At 38.1% G+C, this 17,782-nt stretch overlaps 1 protein-coding gene across 5 annotated transcripts in view; it reads left to right on the top strand.

Annotated features, from left to right (window-relative positions):
- Positions 1-10,513, top strand: part of KITLG (KIT ligand) — a 99,166-nt gene extending 88,653 nt beyond the window's left edge. For all 5 annotated transcript variants that reach the window (XM_081483551.1, XM_081483554.1, XM_081483553.1 and 2 more), the window contains one exon: positions 6,156-10,513. Coding sequence is in view for 3 of the 5 variants with exons in the window: in XM_081483553.1 (XP_081339679.1) it covers positions 6,156-6,225 (70 nt within the window). In the remaining 2 variants the exon portion in view is untranslated. The remainder of the gene's footprint in view (positions 1-6,155) is intronic.
- Positions 10,514-17,782: the final 7,269 nt, after the last annotated feature.

The following is a 17,782-nucleotide window of genomic DNA, read 5'->3' as shown; positions in this document are numbered from 1 at the left end:
GATTGTTTAAAATAAACTCATCACATAATAATTGAGTAGTTGGTGTGAAGTAGATGACCTTACTCATCATCATCTTGGCAAAACTCTCTCAAGGCTCAGGTCAGAAACCACCCTCTCTGAAAAGCTGTCTTTCCAAATGAAAGTAATATCTATGATATCCCAGGTGGCTCAGTGCTAAAGAAATCCACCTGCCAGTGCAGTAGATATAGGAGTTGCAGGTTCAATTCCTGGGTCAGGAAGATCCTCTGGAGGAGGAAATGACAGCCCACTCCAGTATTCTTGCCTGGCAAATCCCATGGACCAAGAAGCCTGGCAGGCTACAGTCCTTGGGGTTGCAAATAGTGGGACCCGACTGAGCACGCACACAGTTATATTTTATATTACATTTCATACCATACTAATAAATTAGGAAGATATCACAATTACTTACATACATGTTTTGTGTCCTCTTATAAACCATAAGCTCTGAGAGGACAGAACTCATTTCTCAATTTCTTTACAGAATCCCACTAAACTATGTAGTTTATACTTTGCGCATGTGAGTGATGATGACTGTATCTGTTGAATAAATGAAGAGATAAATGAATACATCAAAGAATTGCAATAATGTGAGAATAAATTTTGTGTAGTAAAAATAGATGTGTGTAGGTAGAAGTAAATAAGAATTCAGATGTTGAGGGAAAGATAGATATAAAAGGAAGTAAAAAGCAGCTCATTATCATGAATCTGCAAACCCCAAAGTTAAAATGTTTGTGTATCATTTGTGACCATTTATTGAATAGAGGTTTAAAACCTGCCAAGGAAATTGAAAATAATTTGGGGAAAGGGATGTGGTGGAGGGAGAATAGGCTGTGGCATGGTAGGAGAGGAAGTCTTCCAAGAAATAAGAATAACCATAGTAAAAAGTATCAAAATATAAATGAAATGTGAAGTTGTAATTATATATTTTAAAAATTGGATATAATTTGTATTATAGACATTTTCTTGGTTAACAAAAAAAGGGAAAATATAAGGAATGACTCGGGTTTGTAGCAAAAATTTCTCCCTGAACTAAAACAAATTAAACCAGGACAAATATCGGAACACTAGAATAGAAAACATATGGAATAGTTAGATCTCCAATCTATAACTGGAAAATGAAGAGGAGGGTTTGATATTTTAAATACAGGGAAGGAATGTAGATAATGAACCAGAAACAAAAATAAGTTGCCTCTAGGAGAAAATATACTAAAGCTGTGATTATTTGATATCAAATGTGAAATTATCGCTGTGAAAAGTTAAAAATGTGTTTCGTCAACTAGCTGATGACAAGTATTCATATGTGACATCCCAGAATTTTTCATTTATTAGGTTGCCTGTAGCACAGTTTAGGAGAGAGAAATAGAGTAGATCATAGCACATATTCCTCTTCATTCTAATCACAAATATGATACCAACAAGCTCTAGTATAACAAAACTTACTATAACCTAGTTCTGTCCTCAGATTGCTTATGGCCTGCAAAAGGAGATAAGACATATGTATAAATAATCTATTTTTAAAAGCACCAAAGAAGGGGTTGGTTAAAAATCAACAGAAAGAGCTGACAGAGAAATGCAGTAAAGAATCAAAGGCAAAGCCACTGCATATGGTTGTAGAGGATGTACCCTCAACATAACTCTAGATAATGAATGGTATGGATGGCATCCCTTAGAATTGCACCACCACATACAATTGTCTTAGAACTGACTCATTGGAAAGACCCTGATGCTGGGAAAGATTGAAGGCAGGAGGAGAAGGGGACAACAGAGGATGAGATGGTTTGATGGCATCACTGACTCATGGACATGAGTTTGAACAAGCTCTGGGAGTTGGACAGGGAAGCCTGGTATGCTGCAGTCCATCGGGTTGCAAAGAGTCAGACATGACTAAGCGACTGAAATGAACTGATGCAACTGTCTTATTTAACAGGGGAGCGAAAGCGCTAGGAGAAAAGCTTCACTGGGTAGGTGATGGAGGTGGCATTTGTATTGAGCTAGGTCTTGAATGATTGTTAAAATTTTACTGGCAGTAGGGAAGTTGCTGCAAATGGCATAAGCTAAATCAGAAGACCAAAAGTACAGGCTGTGTTCAAGAGTTTATACAGCTGGAGATCACACATAGAGGGTTGAAATGCTAAGAAAGGATGGACATCAGTGTGAAATAGGGTCTGAATTCCATATACAGGGCTTACACACTATTGAGTCACATAAGGAGTTGTTGGAGGGTTTAGGAAAAATGTGAGTAATACAATCAAAGCAGAAGTTTAGGAAAGTAATCAGATGTTGATGTGGCCGGATGGATGGGAGTGGTGAACTGGAGTCAGGAAGTGTACTTACGAGTGGATTTTCAAAACAGATGTGAGAGAATGACAACCTGAGCTAGGGTCACAGCCATGGAAATAGGAAAGCATAGGCCATTTTGGAGACACGGCAGTAAAAGAATCAAGTCCTAGTTCCTGGTGGGATGTAAGGTTTGCTATTATAGCACTCAGGGATGTATGTGCTCAGTCGTGTCTGATTCTTTGTGGCCCCATGGACTGTAGTCTGCCAGGCCCCTCTGCCGATGAAATTTTCCAGGCAAGAATACTGGAGTAAGGTGCCACTTCCTTGTTCAGAGGATCTTCCTGACCCAGGAATCAAACCTGCATCTCCTGCATTGGCACATGGATTCTTGATGATTTGGAGCCTATAAGACCAATCAGATGTCAGCACCATTAGAAAAAAATGGGAGAAGGAGATGTTAGTAATTATTAACCAGTGACCGAATGTGTTGCACTGGAACTTCAGTGAACAGTCAGGGATGGAAATAGTAGATTTGGGATTGGGAAGTCATCTACAAAGAATTTTAATTGAGACCTTGGGGGAAGGACTGCATGATCATGGAGAAAGCCCAGTTTGGTTGGAGGTAAACAGCATGAGTCTGTAGACACTCATATAGCAGTATTTGTAGACTTATCCCAGCATAGTAAGTGGAGAAAGTAATTCTTATTATAATTAGGCTGGCGGAGAGATTTATAAAAGAAACATAACTTGGAAGTTTCCAGTGGATCTGAGCTAAGACAGAAGGGAGATCCTAGAACTGGAATAAGGATGAGGGCAAGTTATGCTGAGACATTTAATGTACAGGACTCAGGAATGGTTGGTTACCAAAGGGCCGGATCTGTGACTCTTTACCACTTTGTTCCTAAGAATTTCTAGAGCTTTGAAGGTTTGGTTTTGGAGCTCGCTCTCTGTTGATACATTGTGATGCAGAGGATTAGAAGGAATTAGACTTAGGTTCAAACCTTGAGCTGCACCTTAACTAGCTGTAGGTTCCTGGATGAGTCAGTTGTTTTTGATCCCTGGTTTTTCAAATATAACTGAAAGGATAATAATGCTCAGCCTGTTTATTTCATGAGGTTGTTGTAAGAATCCAGGGTATCATTATAAAAATAGTAGTTTTGTTCTATAGGAAACCAGCTGTTGGCTTTTAAATTTTTTTTTTTTTCTGAATGATTCAAAGACAAAGTCAGAAGTGATTTCCAATCTTGTTTCTCTCTGCTTAAGTTTAGAATTTCGAATTCTTCATAGCTTTTTAAAAAATACCTATTTTTTTTTGCCTTTTGTTAGTCCCTTCTGCTTTTCTAACCAAGCTTTATTTTTAAACTTGGTAATTTGTATTTCTGGAATTTTCTCTTAATGTCTGTTAATTTTTCCTTCAGGATTTAATTCTGCTTTCCTAAATATAATTTTCCTATTTTTCAGAATTTGGTAAATTGTCATATAATACAGTTTTTAGTATATTATTACATTTTATATATTTATATTTTTAGTAAATTACATTTAGAGAATATACAAAATATATTACATTTAGAGATTATATACATCTAGTATATTACTGGAAAAAATACTGTACTTCTTATCACTCATACTATAAAGTTTTTAATATAGCCTGTGTAATGATCTCAAACATTTTAAAACCAGTGACCTCTGATTCTGCGATTGATAAATAAGGACAAAAATAGGTGAAGAGTAGGGGCTTCTCTGGTGGCTCAGATGATAAATAATCCACCTACAAGGCAGGAGACTCAGGTTCGATCCCTGGGTCGGGAAGATCCCCTGGAGAAGGGAATGGCAACCCACTCCAGTATTCTTGCCTGGAAGATCCCATGAACAGAGGAGCCTGGTGGGCTACACTCCATGGGGGTCATACATAGTCAGACACAACAGAATGACTAACACTGTAACTTTTCACAGGGAAGAAACTAAATGCAAAATACACATTTATTTAGGGGTTGTGATTAAAGATAACATATAAACGCTGCCTATAATTTAAAAAAGAAAAGATAAAAGTACAAACACTTCAGTTGAAGGTTGAAAAATCTGGGACTTCCCTGGTGGCACAGCAGATAAGAATCCACCTGCCAGTGCAGGTTCAATCCCTGGTCCAGGAAGATTCCATGTGCTATGGAGCAGCTAAGCCTGAGTGCCACAACTTCTGAGCCCACGTGCCTAGAGCCTGTGCTGCTCAACAAAAGAAACCACCGCAATGAGAAGCCCTTGCCCTGCGGTGAAGACTAGCCCCCACTCACCACAACTAGAGAAAGCAACAAAGACCCAGCACAACGAAAAATAAATCAATTAATTAAAATAAGAATAAAAAGTTGAAAAATCTGAGAGCTGAGTCAACAGCTCAGCGGTTTAACCCCAGCACTGAAAAACTAAAACAGAGTCTGGCTTTCATGATTCATACAAGTACAATAAGCTGCACTGAGGCCAAATGAACTTCCCGAGAGGCTTTGTCAGGACATGATGACAGGGTTTCTTTGTTTCTTTTTTGGCTCACAGTACTGGACATCTTGCTGCTGTTCTTTCCTTGGTTGGAAGAAGTGATTGCTAGAACCTGGGTAGGCAGTCAAGACACTGGTGCTGCTCAGTGGCTGGAAGGCTGTCATTTGTGGGAATCCTGATATATTTCATGCCACTCCACTTCTCCACTCTGACACCGCCACTGTCCCTCATACCTCACTGCCTGTCTACAACCTTTTCATAGCCTCATTAGAGAAATTCACGGCTACATAGATTGATAACTCTCATCACAAACGGAGATAATCTGTGGTGTGCCTGGGGCTATGAAAGCCACAGGGCATTCATTCATCCACTCCATGTTCAAGACGTATTTATCAAATATAAGTGGGGCTTCCCTTGTGGCTCAGTGGTAAAGAATCTGCCCACCAATGCAGGAGATGCCAGAGACATGGGTTCAATCCCTGGGCCTGAAAGATCCTCTGGAGAAGGAAATGGCAACCCACTCCAGTATTCTTGCCTGGAAAATTCCATGGACAGAGAAGCTTGGTGAGCTACAGGCCATGGGGTCGCCAAGAGTTGGGCATGACTGAGCACGCACACACAGACCACTCCAGCACTATCCAAGAGTAGAGCATTCCTATGAAACCTTTCTTAAACCAAAATGGCTTAAAGCAAAGAAGCAATCATCTTAGGACACATCTTACTAACAGGATGCACAAAATAAATTGAGGAGAAGCACAGACGCTTATAGACACAGTTCAAAGATGATACAGTAGCTTTATGCTGAGATTCTAAGTGTAGTTCCAGGGAAAGAAGTTGGTGGAAGTGCCACTCATACTGATGGGGTGCACACTTGCTAATCGCAAAACAAATCCTGAATGCTGTATCACTTTTTGCCTTTTTTCATAGAAGCAAAAATCCTCTTCAGACTTCTATCATGTGTTGAAAACCGGTACTAATGTAGGTCTTTTGTAAAAGCAAAGTAGTGTAAAGAGAACTTGGAAAAAGCAGGGGATAACTGTATGGATTTTGTCCCAGGCACTGTTTCAGTTGTTGGAATACAGCAATGAAAAAGATCAACAAAGCTTCATGTCCTCAGAGGGCTTACCTTCTAATGGGAAGACATACTAAATAAAAAGATCATTTCAGATTTGGTAAAATGTTACTAGAGAGATCAGAGAGTGATCACTAATATCTAGGAAAATATTTGTCAAGTTATTTTAGGCTGTGAAACATACATTGTAAATCTATTACTCATTCTGTAGGCACATGAACTTAGCTACTGAGAAAGAAAAGAAGGCAGAAAGCAGATATGCTATATAATTTCTCTCTTTTCCTTTCTTCTCTAGGCGGGTAACAGTTCATGTTTGCTTCATAAATGAAGCAGCTTTAAACAAGTTCCTATTCTGTCTGGAGTGACAGACCGCATCTTTATCTGTTCTTGCTACCCATGACTCTCTATGGATGATTGAGAAATTGGAACAAAGTGTTTTACTGTGAAACTGGCACTGAATTAATCATCTATCAAGAAGAACTTGTATGGAGCGGGACTCTATTTTAAGGACCTACAGGGAGTTGTGGTCTCAATTAGAACTTGCAAACTGATATTGGGAGAGAAAGCACGTGTCCCAGATTGCACATACAATTTTGCATGCCTCCAGAAGCATCTAACTGCTGAAAAACCACATAGCTTTATTTTACAGTGACAACCTGCCGTTCATAGTTATCTTGGTCTGCAAGTAGATTTCAGCCTGGATAGTGGGGGGTGGGGGTCATCATTTTTATCAAAGGGATCTAGAAAATGTTCAAAAAACAAAAACTCAGTAGCATCATCCACTGTTTACTTAGAAAGCAGTGGAAACAGTGTGAGGGTAGGTGCAGGTCAGCCTCATAGCTGCTGATCAGTGAGGGATATGGGTCTGAACTTGGGTCTCTTCCTGACATAGAAGGTGCTCACATGTATCCCACGAGACAAATGGACATAGTTGGCTAGGTCTGTCCATACAAGCTAGCCAGTACTGAATGACAACATGATGCCTTTGCAGAAAAGAGACTCCTGGAGAGTTGTCACATGAAGAAGCTGTGGACGCTGATCAGCAGAACCATCTGCCGAGGAGGACATCTGGCACCCCTAGTGAAGCCGGCCTTTGCCCTTGACCACTCTAAAGTGTATAAATTGTGCTTGCAAAATATATTACAAGATGTTTATATTCTAAAACTATTACAGAGTTATGTAAAGGGACTTAGGAGGAATCACTGAATGTATGGAGGCCCCATTTTCAATTTCTGCTGTGGGAGAGAGGAAAAATAAGTTATGATATTTAGTATCTAAGATTAGAAAACCACACTCACATGCTGATAGTGGGTATTGAAAATTAGGTGACTTGGCTTTTACAAGAATGCAGGGAATCAGGTAACTTTAGTCATTTATACTATAATCACCATTATCTGTTTAAAGGATCCATTTATTTAAAATCAGGCACTCTATATTCATTAAGGTTTATGAATTAAAAATAAAAAGAGAGCTTTATGTAGTTATGCATGTCAGTTTGCTATTAAAATATGTGACAGCGTTATTGTCATATTAAGTGAAATTGGCAGAAATTCCCAAGATGGACATTGCACTTTTTAAACCAGAACTTGTAAAGACATTAAGTGAATTTCCCTTGCCAATTTTCTTTTTTTATATCAAAGAAACATCTGACTAAGGTCAAATAATGATTTCTTATGGTTTATTTTGATGAAGATTCTTTCAATATATCATGAACATAAAGGAATCCAAAGCTTTCCTTCTAACTTCATCCTTGTGATAACATCATTGCCATATCCTACCACCATCAGATTACCTTTCAATGCAGTGACACAGAAGGGCATGAAAAACTGCTACATTTTATTTGACTTTACTAGTCCAAGAATTTCTAGTAGAGTTGGATTTTAGCTTACGTTCAATGCTAATTTGAATCCAGCTCCAGTAAGTGGCCTTTGCTCTTTTTTATACCAAAGAGCTCAGATGATTTCTATGACCCTTGTCTTCTCTAAAGTGCTGTGGTTCCTCAAGTACTAGTCATTTCTCTAAGATACAACCCAGGTGCTTTGGGAAGCTGCATTAATTTATTTAGGCCCTCAAATATCCCATGGTACAACTATGATATGTATAATAAAAGAGATCAAGTTAATGGCTGTAAGGACCTGTCTCAGTATGTGATACTGTTCTGAATAGACTAGATTAACATGAGTATGTGTGTATCATGTATAGATTGAGAAGATTGATACTTCTCAATCTAATAGTTTATTTCAGCAATGGTTTTGATTTTCATAGGTATGTGAAAATGCTGCTTAATGAGCTTCAGAGTACAATAAATGTACTTTTGTTCTCAAAACTGGTAGCTGGGTTTTTAACACTCAAGGACATGGTCCTAAATCAATAGAGTTAAATAAACAAATTCAGCAAGTTATGAAATCTGGCATGGTAGGGTGAGGGGAGATGTATTCTGCCTAATTAAATGTATTGGTTCATTGACAGTTGTATAGATACCAATTTTTAAAACACTAAAATTCAATAAAATACATGAACAATAGAAAAATGCTGAACATTACTTTGGATGGTAGTTGCTTGAGAATTAACTGTCATATCTGCTTGGAGATTAATATATATATATCTTTGCTTTACTTTATCCAGTATGTGTTCTGAATAGCCTTTATAAATCATGGAAAACTCACAACTGACATCTTAAACAGTGAAATCACCCTTTAAATTTGGTGCCGTGTATCTGATAGTCTTCTTTTGTAATGTTTTAAAATTGTCTTTTAAAATAATTTCAGAAGTCTTCAGATTCTAAATTATACTAAAAGCTTTGTACCTCTTTGGTAGAACCCAAGTCTGTAGAGAAACTGGCTCTGTGATAAATGATGCCTGCCCAGGGATATTGAAGTGTTGCTGGATTTTGTATTGTAATCTGTTGTGCTTACCACACTGCCACTTTCTAATGAGTCAGAGATGATTTTTTCAACACTTTTATAGAACAATACCCTATTCTCTTTAAAAAGGACTAAGTATGTGAAAACGACAATTTATGATAAAGTATGTTCACAAAGAAACATTTGCTTTTAGTAAGAAATTAAAGTACTTTGGGGAAACTTTGTGGCATATTTCACTATTCTAATTCAAATGAAATTTTAAATTTATAGAAAAATCCATTCAGAATTCATAGATAGTTCTTCATGTTTTTCTGCAGCTAGTTTCTGGTTTCAAAATGTAACTCCAGTATAGGGCGTTTAGCCATTGCCTACCTATTCTGACTTAACTAAAAAATACATTTTTCAAAAAGGCAGTTTGACATAGTGGGATGGATGTTAGGAAAAATTGTCAGGAGCTTCCACTTTGCTGTTAACCTGTATTGATAAATCACTGCCCTTCTTTGGATCTCAATTTTTTATTTATTTATGTGGTGAAGTCAGGTCATACCATAGGTGTGAGAGAAACCTATTGATATGTGAATGACAAAGATGATAGATAAAATAGACCTGAAGCTATCACATACAAAATATCCAACTATGATCTCTGTGAATAAGCAATTTGAACATAAAAAGCTATGGCTGTTCTTGTTTGTAATGTAAATATGGTCCATTCTTAAAGTGAAATTCAGTCTACTGTAGGTTGAATTGGATAACCATTTACACAAGAGATGGCTTTTTCCTTTGCTTAAATAAACATTTTTGGATTACCTCGGGAGAATGAAAACCAAGAGTATATTTTATCCAGGAAAAGATACTATAAGATGTGTGTAGCATTTGGAAGTGCACCACATTAAGCATTCAAATCTCTCATTTTCTTAAAAGCTAAGGGCAGAAAATGTAAGATGCTCATAAAGTTCTTAAGTGCCAAAAGATACTTTAGAATCCATTTGGAGATGGGTAAGCCATAAATTAAATTTTAAAATTGGAAAGTGGGATAAGAATTTTAAAGAAAGCCAGTTTGTTTGGAAACAGTATTATTTTGAAATTGGCATTAAAATACAAACATTCAGATTGAAATTCCAACCACTTCATTTGTGGTGTTTATAGTGTTGCTGGAAATGCCCTTTGTGAAGATAAAATAATGGTACTTTCATTTCCTAACAAGGTATTGTTTTAGAAATAATCCATATTATAATGGATATTCATGATCCTAAAAATGTTTCCTAAGCATTGTAGATTTATTTATAAGTGCCATCTACAATTACATCTTAATTATATTGTTTTTTGAAAATAACATTGTTTAAACTAAAAACCATAATATTTTCAGTTACTTAATTTCTGAGCTATGACTCAGTAAAAGTTTCCAATCAAAATATCCTATTCTCCTATATTCTAAGGATTAATGTGTGATTATAGTGTCCACTTGCCACTGTTTTTTTTTTTTTAATCAGTGGACTTAAAGTATTCAGACATTTAGATGGATGTATAGATATATTGCTAGTTCAGTCATAGATTGGAGTTTGCATATTGTAATGTAAATGTCTTTCAACACTATTCTATAGTTTTATTATGACTGAAGTTTAATTAAATAAAAAAGTTTGTAAAATGTGATGTGTATGTGTATGTACTGTATGTGTACTTTTTAAAATAGGTATATGTCCTGACCCTTTTTTATACAGGTTTGAATTTGAAATTACATTATATATACATATACTTTATTGTTCTAAATAAAGAATTTTATGCACTCAAAGTTTTCCTGTGATTTGATATCTTAAGGTTATCACACATGTTCATAATGTGGTTGATTGAGCATTTAAGCTAATCTCAAATTTTTTCTATGGAAACATCAATCTGTATTTTGCTGTGATATGCACACAAGGTGATAAGAAATCAGTTTATTCCACAAAATAATGCCATTTGCAGCAACATGGATAGACCTAGAGATTATCATACTGAGCGAAGTCAGAGAAAGAGAAATGTCATATGACATCCCCTATATGTGGAAACTAAAAAGAAATGATACGAATGAACTTACAAAACAGAAAGAGACTCACAGACTTAGAGAAGAAACTTACAGTTGCCAGTGGGGAAAGGATAGTCAAGGAGTTTGGGATCCACATGTGCACACTGCTATATTTAAAATGGATAACCAACAAGGACCGACTGTAGAACACAGAGAACTCTGCTCAATGTTATGTGGCAGCCTGGATGGGAGGGCAGTTTGGGGGAGAACGGATACATGCATGTGTATGGCTGAGTCGCTCTGCTGTGCTCCTGAATCTATCACATTATCTACTGCCAATACTCCAATACAAAATAAAAAAGGTTAAAAATAAGATAACTAATAAGAACCTACTGTATAGCATAGTGGAGAAGGAAATGGCAACCCACTCCAGTATTCTTGCCTGGAGAACCCCAGGGACGGCGGAGCCTGGTGGGCTGCCATCTATGGGGTCGCACAGAGTCGGACACGACTAAAGCGACTTAGCCGCAACAGCAGCAGTATAGCATAGAGAACTCTATTCGGTGCTCTGTAGTGACCTATATGGGGATGGAGTCGAGAAGAGAGTGGATATATGTATATGTATGACTGATTCACTTTGCTGTACAGTGGAAACTAACAGCGTTATAAGTCAACTCTATTCCAATAAGAAAGATTAAAAAAAGGAATCATTTTATCCCAATAAATATGTATTGGTTAAGTAACTGAGAAAGATAGGTAAGGTAATCAAAGAAGGTAAAGCTGAATTAACACATTGTTAGATCTCAAGAGGTTTCTAACTTCATTGAGGTTGGTTTAGTCCCTAAGTCATGTCTGACTCTTGCAACCCCATGGACTGTAGCCCTCCAGGCTCCTCAGTCAATGGGATTTTCCAGGCAAGAATACTGGAGTGGATTGCCATTTCCTTCTCCAGGGGATCTTCCCAACCCAGGAATCAAATCCGGGTCTCCTGCATTACAGGCAGATTCTTTACCGACTGAGCTATGAGGGAAGTTGAGTACATATGAAAACCACTTTTGACTGCATAAAGCCGCAGTGAAGAAACTTCCTAAGTGCAAAACTGAGGTCCAGCTAGTATGGTTGCAGCATGAAGGAAGGAGAAATGGATAGACCGGGGATGGTTATGGGGGAGTTGGTGTTTGGGCCAAGACTTACAAGGATGAGACAGATTTTGATAAAGAAGGAGAATCATGCCCAGCCTGTGCAGTGTTTTCTGAAGCAAATAGTTGTAAAATGTTTCAGCTTATCCCATCAAATCAGATCAGTTGTGTCTTGAGAGCATGGAACCCATAAAGAGGTATACAGTGAGATGAGAACAGAACCTTGGATACCAAAACAAGGAAGTCATATTATTCTTAGGGTAAGCCATTGCATGTTTCTGAGAAGAAAGATGGAATGGCAAGATCAGACACCATGGCTTATGTGGCTTAGGCAATAAATAGTCATCCTGCTTATTAACCCTTAGTTGGTACTGGACTCTTGAGACCATCCTCCAGCTTTATGACACAACACATACTCACCCACCATTTCTTTTCAATTTCTCTGCTGATTTTCTCTCTACTCACATTTTATATTATGAACTTCCATCAATATAAGCCTTGATCATAATAGCCTTGTAATTGATCACAGTTCTCAACTACTGAGCACTTTTTCAATCAGTTCCTCTGTTAGAGTGAATAATATGGAGACAACGGATAATATATTTCTCTGGTTAAAACACCGAAAGGGCTTCTAATTATTTTTAGGAGAGAACCCAAACTCAACATGGTTTTCAAGGCCCTCCTTGACTCACCTCATAATTTTTCGGGGTGGGGGGGGATGTTTGCTAATAGTTTGTTTTCCCCTTTAAGTTATAAATAACACAAGGACTAGAACTGAATATCTATATCACTGCATTCTCCAAATTTGTGCTTCCCTTGTGGCTCAGTTGATAAAGAATCCACCTCCAAGATGCCGGAGACCTGGGTTCGATCCCTGAGTTGGGAAGATCCCTGGAGAAGGAAAACGCTTCCCACTCCACTATTCTGGCCTGGAGAATTCCATGGACTGCATAGTCCATGGGGTGGCAAAGAGTCGGACACAACTGAGTGACTTTCACTCATTCTCCAAATTTAATGCAAATAATAAAGTATGGAATTGAAACAAAATTCTATCTGATAGATATTACCTATTGCAGTGTTAAATGAGTTATTTTCTGTAACTTTTTGTGGATAATTTGAGATATATGCAAAAGTAGACAGAGCAGTGTAATGAAACTCCATGTAAACATAACCTAGCTTCAACCTTACTCAACTTGTGAATGATCTTAGTTTTCTAAGTCTCTTATTTATTCCTCTTTTCCACCCCCCCTTTCATATTATTTTTAGGCTGATACCTACAAATAATTGATTTGTAAATATACGTGCATCTCTAAATTATAACTTTTAATACATCATCCTAATACCCTTGTCACACCTAAGATAAAGTAATAATTCTTTAATGCCAAAGACCCAAGGGACTTCCCTAGTGGTCCAGTGGTTAAGAATCTGCTTTGCATTGCAGAGGACACGGATTCAAACCCAGGTTGGGGAACTAAGATCCCACATGACACAGAGCAACTAAGGTCACACACCACAACTACTGAGCCTGCGTGCCACAACTAGAGAGTCTGCACCACAATGACAGATCCTGCATGATACAATGACAATCCCAGGTGCCGCAACTGAGACCCACTTGAGCCAAATAAATATTAAGAAAAGACCGAATAAGTATTCATATTTTGATTGTCTCATATCATTATGCATTGCAGTATTTCAGTATAAAATAAAGGCAAAATTCTCCCTCCAACATTAGTTAGTTCCTCCAGAGGAAAACAATTATTTCTTGTTAGCCATCAGAAATACTGTGTATATACATTTATATGCAATACTATATCCTCTAACCTTACCCTTTCCATTTATTAGAAAAGTGTGTAACACAGTGCATCAGCTGGCATAAACCTCTACCCCCTACCATAGCCCAGATATTATATCTGGACATTGAAATTGTAATAAAACATGTGCCCTTTGGAATTCCAGTCCATACTTAGTAAAATCCAATGTACTTTTAGAAATTTTTCTTCCAAATTAAAATGAGGCTCTCTTTTGAGGATATATCTGTCTCTTCAGCCCTTTCTGTTGGTGGCTGCATTTCTTGCATAACTGGGTCTGGGAGTGGGTTATCTGCTCCTCATTGCTGCTTCTGGGTATTTCTTTTCTACTCCCTAATTCTTCCAATATTTGAATCTCATTTTATCAGGTTACATACCCATTGCTATTCACTGTTACTTTCATGTACTAACTCCCAAGTTCTTCTCCTTCATTTCTTATTTGTGTGAGCACCAAGGTTCACTGTCACCCAACTCATTTGTACTCCTGTCTTAATTCTTGGGAATTTGATACACATATACATGATCCTTTCAATATCCTGTCCTTTTAGGTCTTTGAAATGTCTGTCCTAGTGACCAGTCCTCAACACCACCCTGCCCACTCAGTCTGATGGTAACCCTGTAGGCTTTGTCATTGCCATTAACAGCAACTCATTCGTATCTCAATTCCATGCATCCCATTTCTTGTCATCACTCTGTGTCTTTCCAGTTTACTCCCTCATGCATTCAATTCTAACAATCCTTTGATCCACAAGACCTCTCAACCTATTGATTTTACCACTTTTCACTAACCATCAACTTTTGATAACCTTTCTCCTCTCTTTACACAGGTTAAAATTCATAATCCAGTTTTAAAATCACTCTCTGCATCATCTTCTTCCCCCTTGATCCCTCTCACTTTGCAATATTTGCTTGGCAATGATCCCCCTGCTCAAATCCAGTTCTCCACCCACTCTTTGGTGTATAATTGTGTGACTAAACATGGCCAGAGTGTAATACACCATCACACCTACTGGTTTTTCTATAAATTCCTCCTGAAGAACATGAAGGAGGTCCTAATGCCATTCAACAATTTCCCTAGTCTTTTTCCATTCTCATAGACACTTCATATGTTATTTTCTCTTCCAAATTACCTACCTCATTCCTCATTCTCACGGTTATCCATCCTGATTGCTATTTCATCTTGAAAGCTGAAGAAAATAAAAGAGAACTTCCAAGGACTCTTGCGTACGTGGAGGGTGATTTTCTGTGAAGCTGAAGAAGCTTAAATGCCTGGTCCTTTGTTACATAGTTCTTTTATAAGTCATAGGAAGGGGACTAGCAATGTATTCCCACAGAAATATATTTTTGTAAAAATTGCCATCATTTCCATTTATCTTTAGGTTATTAGTAAGTGTTCTGTGTGGCAGTGGCTTCCAGCAACTCTCTCACTGACCACTGTGCCAGTGCACTAGGGCATCATGACCCAAAGGTGTGTGGTCAGAGGCTGTATTATGAGGCCCTGGTGAATGTGTTCTGTGGACTGACCCCAGAAATATGTCAGTGATGGAGGAGAAACAAGGTTTAAAATGAATGGAACAGAAGCTAATTTAGGGAAAACTGTCACAATCATCATAAATGATTGTAAATTGTAAATGGAAGACTCTGCAGGTTTCATTAATGCTTCATCAAAACAGTAGCTTTCAGACTTCCCTGGTGGCGCAGTGGATAAGAATCTGCCTGCCAATGCAGAGGACACAAGTTCGATCCCTGGTCCAGGATGATTCCACATGCCTTGAATAACTAAGCCGGTGAGCCGCAACTACTGAAGCCCCTGCAACTTGGAGCCTTCAAGCCACAAATACCGTGCCTGCATGCTGCAGCTAGTGAAGCCTGAGCACCCACAGCCTATTCTCTGCAACAAGAAGTCACTGAAAAGAGAAGGCTGTGCACCACTTGCTGCAACTAAAGTCTGCACACAGCAATAAAGACCCAGTGCGCACCACTTGCTACAACTAGAGAAAGCCTGCACACAGCAATAAAGATCCAGTGCAACTGGGAAAAAAAAAAAAAGCAGTTATCTTTCCTCAGCCAGAAAATACTCAGTAATGCAGACTAGACATTTATAAACAAATCAGACTTTATTCCCCCTCTTAATAGTGACGAAGCACAATAGAATTTAACAAAATTGCCATCTTTATGGAACCAGAGAATCTGTACATAAGGGCACATGTTTTAGACTTCTCAATGTACTGGTCTTGACAAATACATAGCACTGTATATCCACCATTATAGCATCAGGCAGAATTGTTTCATTGGTCTAAAATATCCCTTGTGCTTTGCATATTCAATATTCCTTCCCTCCCCCGTACCTCTGGAAACCACTGATTTTTGTCTTTATAGTTTTTGCTTTTTTCAGAATGTCATATAATTGAAATCCTACGATAGATAGATAGCCCTTTCAGACAGGCTTCTTTCATTTAGCAATACACGTCAGAGATTCATCTATGTCTTTCATGGCTTGATAGCTCATTTCTTTTTCTCACTGAAGAATATTCATTGTATGACTATGTTAGAGTTTGTTCATCCATTTACCTATTAAGGACCTCTTAGTTGTTTCCAGTTTTTGGTGATTATAAATAAAGCAACTGTAAACATTCAATTTTTTGTGGACATAAGTTTTCCAATTAGTTAGGTAAATTAGAGCATGATTACTGAGCTGTATGGTAAGACTTCTTAGGTTCCTAAGAAAATGCAAACTGTCTCCTAAAGTGACTGTACCATTTAACATTCCCAGGAGCTATGAATCAGAGGCCCTCCTGCTCTACCCCCTTGCCAGTGATTGCTATTGTCAGTTTTTTTTAAGCTCTCCTAATACATAGGTTTAGAGAAGGCGATGGCACCCCACTCCAGTACTCTTGCCTGGAAAATCCCATGGATGGAGGAGCCTGGTAGGCTGCAGTCCATGGGGTCGCACAGAGTCGGAGACGACTGAGCGACTTCGCTTTCACTTTTCACTCTCATGCACTGGAGAAGGAAATGACAACCCACTCCAGTATTCTTGCCTGGAGAATCCCAGGGACGGGGGAGCCTGGTGGACTGCCATCTATGGGGTCGCACAGAGTCGGACACGACTGAAGCAGCTTAGCAGCAGCAGCAGCAATACGTAGGTAATAGTATATTATTATTGTTTTAATTTGTAGTTCCCTGATGATAAATGAGCATCTTTTCATATGCTTATTTGCCATCTATATAGCTTCTTTGGTCAGACGTCTGCTCAAATCTTTTGTCCATTAAAATTGGGTTATTTTCTTACTGTTGAATTTTAAGAGTTCTTTGCATATTTTAGATGCAAGACCTCTGTCAAATATGTGTTTTGCACATATTTTCTACTAGCCTGTGGCTTGTCTTATCATTCTCTTAACAGTGCCTTTCACAGAGCAGCTGCAAGGATTCTTTTAAAAAACACATGTAAGAACATAGGGTATGTGTCCTGTTCAGTTCATTCCCTTAATCCCATCAGAGTAAAAGCAGTTCACACAGTATCTACAATTGCTCATCACTTTGGTTATTTGCAACTGTTACATTTTTTCTTTTCAGGGTCCTCTTGTTAATAGAGTATTTTAAACACATGCAAACTGGCACTTTCTATTGCGCTTTTGTATAACAAGATGGTCTCCCCAGTATCAGGCTGTTGGGACATGATGACATTTTAAAGACTTCCAACATATACTTTTTAAAGATTCAAAACAAAAAGTCAAAACACATGAGGGAAAAAAAAAAACTGATGAAATTCGGACTCATCATTTAACTCCAATTTGGGAAGATATTTTGGAATGGCTCATAACACAATTCAGAAATTACAAACTCCTGATTCAAACATGTAAAACAAAGGATCCGTTTCTGTCACTTCTGTGCGTGCATGCTCCATCACTTCAGTCACGTCCAACTCTTTGCAACCCCATGGACAGTAGCCTGCCAGGTTCATGGGACTCTCCAGGCAAGAATACTGGAGTGGGTTGCCATATCTTCCTCCAAGGGATCTTCCTGACCCAGGGATCAAACCAGAGTCTCATGTCTCCTGCATTGGTAAGCAGGTTCTTTACCATTAGTTCTACCTGGGTAAATTGTGT

Source organism: Giraffa tippelskirchi, chromosome 4 (assembly GCF_054371585.1).
Source record: "Giraffa tippelskirchi isolate mGirTip1 chromosome 4, T2T-mGirTip1v1.2.pri, whole genome shotgun sequence".
In the NCBI taxonomy this organism is placed as follows: domain Eukaryota; kingdom Metazoa; phylum Chordata; class Mammalia; order Artiodactyla; family Giraffidae; genus Giraffa; species Giraffa tippelskirchi.
This window is presented reverse-complemented; position numbering and strand designations above follow the sequence as displayed.